The sequence below is a fragment of the Capra hircus genome, chromosome 17 (assembly GCF_001704415.2).
Source record: "Capra hircus breed San Clemente chromosome 17, ASM170441v1, whole genome shotgun sequence".
NCBI lineage: Eukaryota > Metazoa > Chordata > Mammalia > Artiodactyla > Bovidae > Capra > Capra hircus.
In genome coordinates, this window is record NC_030824.1 from 1,062,620 (window position 1) to 1,077,873 (window position 15,254).

The window sequence follows — 15,254 nt, forward strand, 5'->3', positions numbered from 1 at the left end:
ATGCCTTTTTTCCTTAGATTTACCCATACAGGTTTCTGAGTTCAACTCACAGAGGAACTAGATAACAACCAGAGCTGAACTGTCACAAGATCACTAAGGGCCAACCTGGACCGAGAAGACCAGAAGCCAGCAGTGTGACCTGACACACGGTGGCAAGACAGACAGCAGCCCCAAGTGCTGTGGGAGAAACACGGCCAGCACGCTGCACCAGCAGGGTGGGAACCTGCTGATCTGTTCACACAAATCATGCTGACCTGAGTCGTAGGTGCCCAAACCATGCCGCATGGAGACAAACCATGGGGATACGATCATAGGAGCTCCTGCTGAGAAATCACACATCCGGGCACAGGAAGGGGAGTTAAACAACTCTCCCCTTTGACTCAGTTATTCTCTCCCAAAGACAGTGTACTTGTCCTTCACAGAAAACTTTCCTTCTGAAAGTAACTCTGGGCTCTCAGTAAACTAGGAAAAGGGAGGGATCTTACTCAACTTGATAACAAGTATCTACAAGAAGCCTATACCATACTCAATGGTGAGGAACTCAAAAGCGTTTCTGCTAACCAAGTGTACAGCAAGGATGACTCCTCTCACCACCTCTATTCAGCACCTCAAGTTCCCGACCCAGGGACTGAACCCAGACCATGGCAGACAAAACACCATATCCTAACCATGAGACCACCAGGGAACTCCCGCTACAACCATTACTAAGTCGCTTTAGTCGTGTCCTACTCTGTGTGACCCCATAGATGGCAGCCCACCAGGCTCCCCCGTCCCTGGGATTCTCCAGGCAAGAACACTGGAGTGGGTTGCCATTTCCTTCTCCATTGTATGAAAGTGAAAAGTGAAAGTGAAGTCGCTCAGTCGTGTCCGACCCTCAGCGACCCCATGGACTGCAGCCTTCCAGGCTCCTCCGTCCATGGGATTTTCCAGGCAAGAGTACTGGAGTGGGGTGCCATTGCCTTCTCCAGGTAACTCCCAATTAAGTCTTAATAAAGGTGGGGGGGAAGCAAAAACAAGTAAATGGAGGCATTTTCTTTAGCATGTACCTCCTCTTCTCACCATGATTCTCGGCTCTCAGGTACTTGCTCCTCATCTCCCGTTGCTGATACACGTAGGTCTTCCAGGTCTGGAACATCAGGCTGTACAAGTAATATCTGAGGAGCCACAAAAGCAAGCGGTGTTTCTTTAAAACAAAACAATTCTTAATCTGACATACCCAGTCCGTTCTGCACACAGGAAAAATTAACAGAACACTTCTGACACAGAAAAGCCAATCCATATCCTAAGCTGGGCTGCCTTGGTGGCTCAGCGGTAAAGAACCCGCCTGCAAGCAGGAGACAAGGGTTCAATCCCTGGGTTGGGACAATCCCCTAGAGAAGGAAATGTCAACCCACTCCAGCATTCTTGCCTGGAAAATGCCTTGGACACAGGAGCCTGGAGGGCTACAGTCCATGGGGTCATAAAGAATGACTAAATAGCAACATATCCTAAGCTAAAGCTGCATTTCCTACAATCACAGTGAAATTTGTCCTCCTTGACGGAGAGTTGTTCTCCGCACCTTATGCTATCACTAAGGGGAAAAAGGCATGAATCACCTGAGCGTGACTTCATCTTCAGCATCCACAGAGCTGCAGCATTTGGAACGACAGTCATTTCTTACTCACCCACGCCACGGACAGCACCAGCTCTGCTTTGCACTAGAACATGGTCAGTGTCCTCCTTTGTCTTTTCCTCCTCAGTACATACATTACCCACAGGACTGTCAGTCCCTCCATCTCTTCACTATCCCATTTCCTAAGACTTGATTTCATACTCTGCCAGCTTATTAGAACAATTCAACATCGTCTATGGGAAAGTGAAAGTGAAAATCGCTCAGTCACGTCTGACTCTTTGTGACCCCATGGACTATACAGTCCATGGAATTCTCCTAGCCAGAATACTGGAGTGGGTAGCCTTTCCCTTCTCCAGGGAAACCCAGCTCTCCCGCATTGCAGGCCGATTCTTTAGCAGCTGAGCTACAAGGGAAGCCCAAGAGTACTGGAGTGGGTGGTCTATCCCTTCTCCAGCGGATCCTCCCGACCCAGGAATCAAACTGGGGTCTCCTACAATGCAGGCAGATTCTTCACCAACTGAGCCACCAGGGAAGCCCCTAATTAAAACACTGTCTAGACTTTATCTGCAATATCCATAAATCAGAAACCCTACCCCAGAGAGCCTAAAGACATGATTACGAGTGAATACCATTTGGAAAAGATACAATGTGTGAGACATATTAAGTTTTTACTTGAAAAAAAGGTATAGAAAATTATGTATGTGATAGAATTCCCAATTTTTACTTTTTTCACTTATCCCTGGGAATACAAACATCACAGATTGAGTTTCTTCTATCACTAAAAAATAAATAATTTTTAAAAGTTTGTTTTCTTTCTTTTCTATTTTCTTTTTTAATTTAAACTTTTTTTATTTGGCTGTGTTGTGCAGCATGGAAGATCTTAGTTCCCTGACCAGGGACCAAACCCATGACCCCTGCAATTGGGAATATGGAGTCTTAACCACTGGACTGTCAGAGAAGTCCCTCTTTTCTGTTTTCTTAAGGTTCTATATTGGGCATATACTTCCTCCCAAGCAATATAAATTAAAGCAACTCTACTGGTTTAGAAAACAGGACTGGAAATTATACAGCAGTGGGAGTTGGTGAGGAAACGTCTGTACTAATCATTAGCATGACCGGTACATAGTGGTTACCTGAATTAGAGGGTTACCTCTGGGTGTGTAAGTTCACATGCATACAGTACTGTGTCCTTGGGTTTAAGTTAGGACTCTGATCTTGTTCACTCTAAAAAGAATTTGAAGAGAAACAGAAAATACAAAACTCTTCTCCTTACAAGGATGGTCCAACAACCACAAATTCAATCGCTATGACACACCACATTACTAGAATGAAAAAAGAAAACCGTAAGATCAGCAGTGTCTCAACAGGATAAATGCCACATATCATGAGCCCACATCTAGCACCACACTCGATGGAGAAGGCTGAAAGCTTTTCCTCTGAGATCAGGAACAAGACAAGCGTGCCCACCCTCACCACTCCTACTCAACATAGTACTGGAAGTCCCAGCCAGAGCAACTGGGCAAGAAAAAGAAATAAAAGGCATCAGAATTGGAAAGAAAGAAGTAAAACTGTCTCTATCTGCAGATGACATGATTTTATATATGGAAACTCCTAAAGATTCAACCAAAAAACTTTTAGATCTAATCAATGAACTCAGTAAAGCCATAGTATATAAAATTAATGTAAAATATAAGTAGCATTTCTCTACAGTAACAACAAATTATCTGAAAAAGAAAGAAGTAAATTAATCCCATTTACAATAGCATCAAAAATAACAAAACACTTAAGAATAAACTTAACCAAAGAAGTGAAAGGTCTCTACTCTGAAAACTACAAGACACTAATGAAAGAAATCAAAGAAGATACAGATAAACAGAAAGGTGGTCCATGTTCATAAACTGGGAAAATATTGTTAAAATGTCAATACTACCAAAAATCATCTATAGATTCAATGCAACCCCGACCAAGATTCCAATCTCATTTTTACTGAAGTAGAAAAAACAATCCTAAAAGTTACGTGGAACTACAAAAGACCTCAAACAGTCAAAGCTATCCTCAGGAAGAACAAAGCAGGAGACGTCACACTTCCTGTTTTCAAGCTACACTATAAAGCGGTAGCATACAATGTCATAGGCTTCCTTGGTGGCTCAGACAGTAAAGAATCCACCTGCAGTTCAGGAGATTCGGGTTCAATCCCTGGGTTGAGAAGATCCCCTGGAGGAGAGCACGGCAATCCAGTCCAGAATTCTTGCCTGGAGAATCCCCATGGACAGAGGATCCTGGTGGGCTACAGCCCAAGAGGTTGCAAAGAGTCAGACACGACTGAGCAACTAAGCACAGCACATACAATGTCACGGCATAAAAACACAGAGACCAATGGAACAGAATCCAGGGCCTCCGAATCAACCCAAATACATGCAGTCAGCTAATACTTGACAACGGAGCCAAGAATCAATGGGGGGAAACACAGTCTCTAAAATGAATGGTGCTGGGAAAACTGGATACTCACATGTAAAAGAATGAAACTAGACCCCTATCTAACACCACTCACAAAAATTAAAGAGAAATGGATGAAAGACTTAAATGCAAGATCACGGAATTCCCAGGAGAAAACAACACAAGAAAAAAGGTCCTTCCCATAGCAATGTGAAGCCAAGAATCTTAGCAATGATTCTTTGGGTATGATACCTAAAGCACAAGCAACGACATAAAAAATAAACAACTAGGACCACAGTAAACCAGAAGGCTTATGCACAGCAAAATACAGTCAACAACGTGAAAAAGACAACCTACAAAATGGGAAAAAATATTTGCAACCCATATATCTGATACGGGATTAATATCCAAATGTATGAAGAACTCACACAACTCAACAGCAAAACATCAAATGATCCAATTTAAAAGTGGTCAAAGGTAAAGATAGACTGAAAAGTGAGGTTACTTTTTTATTAGGTAACAACAATTAAGCCTTTGGGGTGCTCAAAAGTCCTATGGTAGGAAAAACAACAGTATGTATTAAATGGAAGTAAATACTGTTCCAGAATCCCCAATGTTTTCGTCTTTATCCAATCTAAAAATTATACAACTTCCTTTAACCATTCTTTTTCTAAATGAGCATTAATGCACTGTGTGTGTTTAAAACACTAATTCTCAACAAACATAAATAAAAGTGGGCAAATGACCTAAACAGACATTTTCTCAAAGTAGATACACGAACAGGCAACAGGTACATGAAAAGATACTTAAAGATAACTAGTCATCAGGAAAATACAAATCAAAACCACAATGAGATATCACCTCATATCTCTAGGCCGTCACCAAAAGGACAAGGTAGAATAATGCTGCTGTGCATCTGAAATTTATATAATCCTATAAACCAATTTTACCTCAATTTAAAAAAAAGTAGGAAATTAGGTCTCCCTAAAATAAGAGATTTAGAAAAAAAAAGATAAATGCTTATGAAGATACAGAGAAAAGCGAATCTTGCGATCTGCTGGTACGATTTGTAAATTGGTAATAGCCACTAAGGAAACAGTATGCAGGATCTTCCAAAAATTAAAAATAGAACTACCAGACAACCCAGCAATCCCACTTCTGGGAATATATCCAAAGGAAACAAAAACACTAACTTGAAAATATATCTGCATGACCCTGTTCATAGCAGCATTACTTACAAAAGCCAAGCAAGAAAGGGCAACAAAGAAAGAGTCCACAGATAGATAAATGGGTAAAGCTGTATCTATTAGGCTGGTCAAAAAGCTCTTTACGGAAAAAACAACCAACTTTCTGGCCAACCCAAATACATAAAGTGGAATCTGTTCAACCATTTAAAAATGAGGAAATTCCACAAAAACTAATATATATATATAAAAAAGAGGAATTCCTGTCATTTTTGACAACATGGATGGAATTTGAAGGCATTAAGCTAAGAGAAGTATGTCACAGAAAGACAAACATTGATCTCACGTGTGCATTCTTTAAAAAAAAAAACTGAGAGAAAGATCAGATTTGTGGCTTACCAGAGGCATGGGGGTTAGGCGAGTGGTCCACAGGTACAAACTTCCAGGTATAACACTAATAAGTTCTGGGGATACAGGTACAATATGATGACTACACTTACCACTGCGGTATGAAATATATGACAGTGGATAAGAGAATATATGATAATTGTTAAGAGAATAAATCCTGAAAGTTCTCATTACAAGGAGAAAATTTTTTCCTCATTGTTTTTTATTGCAGTTATATGAGATGATGAATGTTAACTAAATTTATTATGGCAATCATTTCACAATATGTAAGTCAAATCTCTATTCTGTACACCTAAAACTCATACAGTAATTAATATATATATACACGTAATTAATAAATAATTATATATGTCAATTATAGCTCAATAAAACTAGGAAAAAAGACTTATCTTCCTTTGATCTAGGATCATGCCAACAAGTAATTATTTGATAATGTGTACCAGTAAAATTCCCTGGTGGCTCAGCTGATAAAGAATCCGCCTGCAATGCGGGAGACCTGGGTTTAATCCCTGGGTTGGGAAGATCCCCTGGAAAAGGGAAAGGCTACCCGCTCCAGTATTCTGGCCTGGAGAATTCCACGGACTGTATAGTCCATGGGGTCGCAAAGAGCTGGACAAGACTGAGCGACTTTCACTTCACTTCACCAGTAAAATTAAAGTAATATAACATGAAATCTGACCTGTAGTGACAGTCAGCTCGAACACGGAGTTTCCACTCTCGATGGGAAACCCACCACTCTTCTTTCCACTCTTCAAAGACCTTTCGCAGAATCTTTTGTTCATAGTAAAGCCTACGGCAGTGAAAAATAAAAACTCAGAGACACACACCTGATGATGTTGGAGATGATATCTATTCCCAAATTTCTGCTTCCTATGGTCATTGCTTTCTCACAGAAAACTGGCTCATTATTCGATAACACCAAAATATACATCACTTTCAATGGAAAAGAACCACACCCCTTTGCACAAGTACTTCCTTCTACCATCGACTCTCCATCTATTTCCTTTCTTTCCCAGAACCTCACTAAAATAACAGCAAATACTTTAAAAAGGTGTAAGCCCACAAAGAAAGAGAAAAGAGACAACGATGTTAAACAAGAGACTCCAACAAACCTTAGACAATGGAAAGCAGGCAGGAGGGGGGCAACTGAATCAACAGGTGAGAGAGAGAGAACTCAGTTTCTGGGGGGCAAGAGGCAAGGGCATGGTGGCACAGACCCAAGAAAGGGGTGGGAATGAGCGGCATCAGGAAGTGCAGAGTCCCGGGTTGGGGAGAAAACACAGGATTCTTTTGCAGGCCTGTAAGAAGAGGTTAGGCCCCTGGACCCCATTATTCACATGGGCAGAGACTCAGGCTTCTCTCTGGAGAGAATGAACCTGAGTGTCACTGCACCCTCCAACACCAGGCAGAGCTCAAGAGACGGTCCTAAACTAAGAGACTACACACCGAACAATGAGACCCACATTCCCCCTCCTCTGCCTGCCGCCAAGTCTGTAACCACCGCCTCCACTCCACTCCACCTCAACCCTGAAGGAGTCTGGAGGATTCTCTCCTCTGGGGAAAGCTGATCAGCCTAAGGGAAAAAGCTTTCCGATACTGAAAGATGGTGGTCTCCCAGTGAAACTGTCAAAAGCCTAAAGGGAAACCCTCAATTTACAAGCCCCTATGCATACAAATATAATAGATGCATCTACTTCTAAATTTGAGTTTTAGCGCCTAACTCTTAAACGTGGGCTGACAATTAAAGGATCTCTGACGTTTGAGGAAAGGCTCTCACCTGCGACAGAGAGCAAAAGCACACACAAAAAAGCAGCTTAGAAGAAAGAGAGCAAAAATCTTAAAAAGGAATCACTATATTAACCTCGAAAAGTTATCAGCCTCGAGGATGTCATTATTATTTTTTGAAGTCTTTTGAATTTGTTACCATATTGCTTCCATTCCATGTTTTGGGTTTCTGGCTGTGAGACATGTGGAATCTTAGCTCTCTGACCAGGGATCAAACCCACATTCCCTACATTGGAGGGTGAAGTCTTAACCAAGGGACCGCCAAGGAAGTCCTTTTCTTTTTTTTTCAAAGGAACATTCATAGAACAAAAAAAAAAAAAAAAAAAAAGAACTCTTGGAAATTAAAACCATGATGGCAGAAATAAAAAAAAAGAAAAGATCCACAGATAGTTAAAACAAAGGTGACTAGCCTAACAATTAAAACAAAAAAAAGTCACAGTAAGGACTCTGGTTTTTACCGTCAGCAGGACAGGAAACAGCCCTTGGCCTGCGTAAAGATATTGATTAAGGACGAGGCTGGAAGCAGGAGTCCAGGGATGAGGCTCCAGGAGTCATTCAAGGGAGACACAATGATGGCCTGAAGCACCGTGGTGGCAACTAGAGGTGCTGGAAAGAGCTCGAGTCTGCGTCTACTCTGAAGGCTGAATCAACCTAATTTTGGCATTTGGTACCCCAATTGGGGTGTGAGGGAATAAGAGATAGTAAGGAGGACTTCCAGGTTTCTGACCCGAGTCTCTGGAAGGATGGGTGTTTCCTTTACTGGAGAGGGGAAGACTCGGCAGGGAGGTCTGTGAGGAACATCCAGACTTTGGCTATGGACACGCTGAGCCGTGACATCTAGCTGGGGCAGGCAGCAGTGTCACGCGGGCAGCAGTCCAGAGTTCAAGAGAGGTCTGGGCGAGTGTGTACCTCTGGGGATCGTCTGGGATTTGATGAGGTTGCCAGGAGCGGGACGCAGACAGAGAGGCAGTGCACGGACTGGGGCTGTGGGACTCGGGTGAGGAGGGACCAACAGAAGAGGGCGGGAGCGGCAGAGGCGGAGGAGTGAGAGGGCGGCCACCTGGGGGTTGGGGGAAGAAAGGGCTTCTGAGAGGAGAGAACGGTGGGCTGGCCAGTGCTCCCGGGTGAGTCAAGCGAGAGGAAATTCACAATTGACTTTACCAAAAGTAGTGAACTTACCAAGATCAATGGTGAATCCTTCTTAAATGAACGAGGCAAAGAAATAGAGGAAAATAATAAAATGGGAAAGACTAGAGATCGCCTCACGGAAACTGGAGATATCAAGGGAACATTTCATGCAAGGATGGGCATGATAAAGGACATAATCAGTAAGGATCTAACAGAAGCAGAAGAGGCTAAGAAGAGGTGGCAAGAATACACAAAAGGACTGTGCAAAAAAGGTCTTAATGACCCAGATAAACACAATGGTGTGGTCACTCACCCAGAGCCAGACATCCTGGAGTGTAAAGTAGGCCTTAGGAAGCATTACTACAAACAAAGCTAGTAGAGGTGATGAAATTCCAGCTGAACTATTTCAAATCCTAAAAGATGATGCTGTTAAAAATCTGCACTCAAAATGTCAGCAAATTTGGAAAACTCAGCAGTGGCCACAGGACTCAAAAAGGTTAGTTTTCATTCCAATTCCAAAGAAGGGCAATGCCAACGAATGTTCCAACTACCGTGAAATTATGCTCATTTCACATGCTAGTAAGTTTACTAGCTATGTTTCAGCAACGTGCGAATCAAGAACTTCCAAATGTACAGATGGGCTTTGAAGAAGCAGAGGAACCAGAGATCAAATTCCCAACATTCACTGGATCGTGGAGAAAGCAAGAGAGTTCCAGAAAAACATCTACTTCCACTTGACTGCCTACACTAAAGCCTATGACTACGTGGATCATAATAAACTATGGAAAAGTCTTAAAGACATGGGATTCCAGAACACCTTACCTGCCTCCTGAGAAACATGTATGTGTGTCAAGAAGCAATAGGCAGAACCAGACATGGAAAAACTGACTGGTTCAAAACTGGGAAAGGAGTACGTCAAGGCTGTATATTGTCACTTTGCTTATTTAACTTGTATGCAGAGTACATCATGCAAAATGCTAGACTAGATGAAGCACAAGCTGGAATCAAGACTGCCGGGAGAAAGATCAATAACCTCAGATACGCAGATGACACCATCCTTATGGCAGAAAGCGAAGAGGAACTAAAGAGCCTTTTGATGAAAGTGAAAGAGGAGAGTGAAAAAGCTGGCTTAAAACTCAACATTCAAAAAACTAAGATCATGGCATCCAGTCCCATTTCTTCATAGTAAATAGAAGGAGAAAAAGTGGAAGCAGGGCAGATTTTATTTTCTTAGGCTAAAAAAAAAAATCACTGCGGATGGTGACTGCAGCCATGAAATTAACAGACACTTGCTTCCTGGAAGAAAAGCTATAACAAACATAGACCGAGTATTAAAAAGCAGAGATGTCACTTCGCCAACAAAGGCCCATATAGTCAAAGCTATGGTTTTTCCAGTCTTCAGGTACAGATGTGAGTTGGATCATAAAGGAGGCTGAATGCCAAAGAATTAATGCTTTCTAACTATGGTGCTGGAGAAGACTCCTGAGAGTCCCTTGGACTGTAAGGAGATCAAACCAGTCAATCCTAAAGGAAATCAACCTTGAATATTCACTGGAAGGACAGATGCTGAAGCTGTAATACTCTGGCCACCTGACGCAAAGAGCCAACTCATTGGTAAAGACCCTGATGTAGAGAAAGACTGAGGGCAGGAGGAGAAGGAGACAGCAGAGGATGAGATGGTTAGACAGCATCACCAACTCAACGGACACGAGTCTGAGCAAACTCTGGGAGGACAGGGGAGCCTGGCATGCTGCAGTCCACGGGGTCTCAAAGAGTCAGACACAACTTAGCGACTGAACAACAAAGTGACCTCACAAAAGTAAAACCAGTTTTGGTGGCAAGGTGGGAAACGAAAGCCTCGTGAGGTAGATCTGAGACTTTAAAAAGAGGTGCTGTAGAGCCTGGGGATGTTCAGGATGTGAGCTGAAGGGCAGCAGAGAGACGGAGAACTAGCTGCAGGAGGAAGCAGCATCAAAGAGACTTCTTTCTCAGGACAGGAAAATAATCGCATTATATGCTGGTGCAAATGATCCAGTAAAGAGGGAAAAATCAATGCAGAAAAGAGAGGGGGGAAAAAACCGCGAGTGTGACGGCCTGGCGTAGGCACCGGGAAGTGCAGCACCGGAAGACCTCGCCAGAGAGGAGAACGTGGACAGCTCATCTGCCGCACGGCAGGGAAAGCAAGCCACGTGGCAGCAGACGCTGGCCGTGGGGAGATGAAGCGGTCTCCTCTGTTACTCCTATTTTCTCAAGAAAATAAGAAGCAAGGCCTCGGTTAAGAATGAGGAATAAATGTTGATAAACTACTCTAAATGGAAGTGATGTTTTTATCTACTTCCCAAATTAGCTGAGTAATTTTGTTCAGATCTTCTCTTCAGAAAGAGAAGTGACTACTTCCTACCTAAGGCAGCCTTACCTAAGGATCCATACTATTATTATTTTTGCCCTTACTAATTCAGTGGTTATTCTGGTTCCATATACTAATAGTAAAACATAAAACAACTATGGTTTATAGAAGTCAAAACATTCTCCAAGCACATAAAGGCATTATTCTCAAACTTCTGGTGTGATATCATTCTCTTCTAATGTTCCTGAAAGCGAGATATAAATAATTCAATATAGGGGAAAAAAAAAAAAAAAAAAAGCGGGGGGGGGGGGGTGGAGATCAATATGCCCAACCTTGCCCAAAGTTATAACCCACTTGATTTAAAAAGCGATTGCAAGTTGAAAATACCCACTCCGTCACAAATTTCAAAGTCAATGAAAACACAGTATCAGAATTATAATTCTAGTAGATGCTTAGAGAACAAACTTTCTCAGTTTTACAATTTGAGAAACAGAGGCCCAGAGTCGTAACTTAATCCCAGATCAAGCGATTATCTAGGGTCTGGTGAAGAACCAAAACTCGGGTCTCCTAAAACCCAGCCCAGTGTTCTTTGCTCGACCCCTGCCACCACTCAAGTGCAAAGGAAGGAACAGAGTACGACATGAATGCTCCGATGCAGAGAGGCAGACGTGCGTCACAGATACCCAACGCCCCCTGCCCAGCCTCTCCTTCCTCACTAGCATCCACTAGAAAGGCTGGGAAGGGTTTTGTTCCAGCCTCTTCTGTAGCTAACGAGTTCCATGACAGAGCTCCAGCCAATGAGACAAAAGCAGAATGCAGCTGGGGGTTTTAGGCAAGTTTTGCCTTCCTGATAAAGAGACAGGTCTAGCTGATACGACCCTTCCTTGCCCTTTCTGTGCAAAGCCAGAACAGTCACCTGGCAACTATGCAGCGTCATCTCTGAGAATAAAGGGCCAATATGCTCAGGATGGTGAACTGAAAAGTATCTGAAAGTCTGAGTCTCTGATGACATCCCCAAACAGCTGTTGTTCAGTCACTAAGTCATGTCCAACTCTATGCAACCCCATGGACTGCAGCACAGCAGGATTCCTTGTCCTTCACTGTCTCCTGAAGTTTGCTTAAATTAATGTCCGTTGAGTCGGTGACGCCATTAAGCCCTCTCATCCTCTGCACCCCTTTCTCCTTTAGCCTTCAATCTTTCTCAGCATCAGCATCTTTTCCAACCAGGCTGTGAGAAAAACCAAATCCTGATTTGCATAAGCCATCTTCTGACTTTCTCTGACTTGGAGTTAAATGCATTTCTAACACAATTAGCATCTCCCAATACTTGGTATATAAATAGGCATTATTTGAAGAGGTTTCCAGTTAAATGAGTCAAATTTAAGTTATAAAAAAAATTAAGCAGGAAAAGGATTTGGGGAAGAGAGTGAAGGCAGCCACATAGTTTTTCAATCTCTGAATCCTTATAAAACACACACAGAAACCATGCAGAAAAACCAAAAACTCATGTATCAGCTACAACAAAACCAGGTGCCAAGGTAACCCTAAAAACCCAAAATGCAAGCAGGTGAGGACAAGTCACCCCAGTCAGAGGACCCCCATTCGTAGAGAAGAAAGTGGGGCTCCTGGGCACAAGGCCTTTGTGCCCTTCATTTCTTTGCTTGCGATAAACAGCCTTCACCCGGCCTCCACGACCTTCCCTGGGTTCCAATGGGCAGATTCAAGCAGCTGTTAATTAGGGAAGGGAGAGGATGGGAGACCAAGGAGAAATGAACAGTCAAGAGCAGCCTTGGGGCAGGGTCCTGTTTCCCCAGCAAAGGACCCACATGACAGCATCTCTGAGCTGCTCTGTGGACATTAAACCCCCTTCAGGCGGGAGACGTTAATGACTGATACACAGCATGCAGACCCCAGACCAGCAGGACCTGAAGGGTGATGACGTGGACCCCTACTTGCCGCACCTCCAGGCCATCAGAAGGGTGTCCATGAGCTGATCACGCTCTCCTTGAACAATTATTATAAAGCCTGTCACTGTATTCCCCAAGTTGGGACACTTGGGTTTGAGGGATTAGCCCACTGTGTCCCCCTCTGCCTGGCAAAGCAATACAGCTATCTTTTTCGGCTTCTCCCGGAATTCTGCGTCCAAGATTTGATCCAGCACCAGAGTACAGAGAGGCTGAGCTTTCGACATCAAAAGGAGCAATGAAGGCGGTATCTGAGGAGCCTGAGGACAGGAGAACCTAAATCAGCTGGTGAGTAGTCACTACAAAGTACAGAGGCCCAACTTGAAGCCAGCAGCTGAAACAGGGAGGAGTTTTGTGCTCTCCAAAATCAGAGCTCACGTGAGAGCTGAAGGTGCTGACCTCAGATCCTACAGTCCCAAAACCAAGCTGACCCCAAAATCAGACAGGGATTCATGCTGAGGAGGAACTGCTGGGAGCAGAATAGACATTGAGCAGGAAAGGGACAAGGAGGCAAGGAAACCGAGGATCAGACCAGGCGTGGTTACGAGGCGCAAGCCTTCACACCTGTGGACACCACGAAAGGGACAGAAGAGGGAGCTCTGTGATATTAGGAAGCTTAACTAAAGCTCATTTCTCTCTAAAAATCCAGAAAAATTAATTTCACATAAAAAAGAGCAACAGAAAAGTAACTGAGGTCAAATTCTATACAAAGTTACTGTAGGAGAAAAGGAGAGTCACAGGCCTATGGACAAAAGATTCTTGACAGTCCCTTGGAAAGAAAGGAGATGAAACCAGTCAATGCTGAAGGAAATCAACCCTGAATATTCATTGAAAGGACTGATACTGAAGTGGAAGCTCCAATACTTTGGCCACCTGATGCGAAGAGATGACTTACTAGAAGAGACCCCGATGCTGGGAAAGATTGAAGGCGGGAAGACAAGGGGACAACAGAGGATGAGATGGCTGGATGGTATTATCAACTCAATGGACGTGAGTTTGAGCAAACTCCAGGAGATGGTGATGGACAGGGAAGCCTGGGGTTATGTGGGCCGTAGTGTCACAGAGTCTGACATGACAGAGCTAGGGAACAGCAACAATGGACAAGAAAATTATTCCAGAAAGACATGCCACAAAACGAGGGGGGGGGGAGAAACAAACAAGAAAACCACCAACCAGCCCTATAACCTACCTCAAAATGAGCTAAAAGACTAAAAAAAAATAAATCCACACCCACGTATATCATATTAAATCTTCAAGAAATAAGACAAACACTGAATCTTCAAAAGGTCAACAGCATGCAAATGCAAGTCAGGAGACAATGGAGTATCTTCAAAGAACTGGGGAGAAAACTGGTAACGCAGACTTCCTGTAACCAGCGAGGTATCTCTCAAAAATGAAAGCAAAGTAAAGACATTTTTAGACAAAATCTGAGAGGATTCATCACAAGCAGACCTACTTTTTGATCCCTGGTTGGGGGAACTAAAATCCCACATGTTGCATGATGCAGCCAAAAGAAAAAAATATAGTCCTGAAGATTTTATAATGTAAACTGAATTAAAATCCCTTACAGTAGGGCACATAAATGGGGACAGTGACAGGCAGAATTAAAGTGACCAAAGGAACCTACCTTGTTTGGGGAGAGGGTAAAAAAAACAATTAACATTAGACCCGGAAAAGTTAAACACATGTGTTAGGGCAGTCAGTATAAGAATGAAAGAGTGTATAACTTCCAAGCTAACACAGGGAAGGTAAATAAAATATTCAACTGAGTCAAAAACAAGAAAAACAAAAGACTTCCTGGGCAAGCCTGATTAGTTCTCCCAGGGGCAACAAGAAAGAAAGACACACACAAAAAAGACTTCCCTGAAGGCTGGAGAGCTCCCCAGGCAGTAAAGGGCAGGGCAGGGTCCAAGGGAAGGAGGAGCAGCAGAAGTGGGCTATGCCTCATCCCCAAGGCTGGGAGGAGCTGGTGCCACCCTGGGAGCTTCCCTGGTAAAGACCCAGGGAGAAGATGGGAGCTGCAAGGCCCTCCCACCAGGTATACAGGGGAAAAGATTTCAGAGAACACAGACAAAAGCTGAATTTGTTCGAGAGACTCTGAATCAAGAGACCTTGATTTTCCAGGTCAGGAAAGCTACTCTGTCAGAAAAAGGAGAAGGCACAGCAAGAAGAGGGGGAAGGGGTGAGAACCTGTTAACATTCCAGCTTTTAAAAACACAGTATAGAATGGGAACGACTAGAGATCTCTTCAAGAAAACTAGAGATACCAAGGAAACATTTCATGCAAAGATGAGCACAATAAAAGACGGAAATATCATGGACCTAACAGAAACAGAAGAGATTAAGAAGAGGCGGCAAGAATACACATAAGAACTATACAAAAAAGGTCT

At 43.2% G+C, this 15,254-nt stretch overlaps 1 protein-coding gene across 1 annotated transcript in view; it reads right to left on the bottom strand.

Moving 5' to 3' along the window:
* SFI1 (SFI1 centrin binding protein) overlaps positions 1-15,254 on the bottom strand; it is a 79,496-nt gene that overhangs the window by 50,186 nt on the left and 14,056 nt on the right. The window contains 2 exon segments of the mRNA XM_018060927.1: positions 1,060-1,154; positions 6,320-6,430. Of these exon segments, the coding sequence (XP_017916416.1) occupies positions 1,060-1,154; positions 6,320-6,430 (206 nt within the window).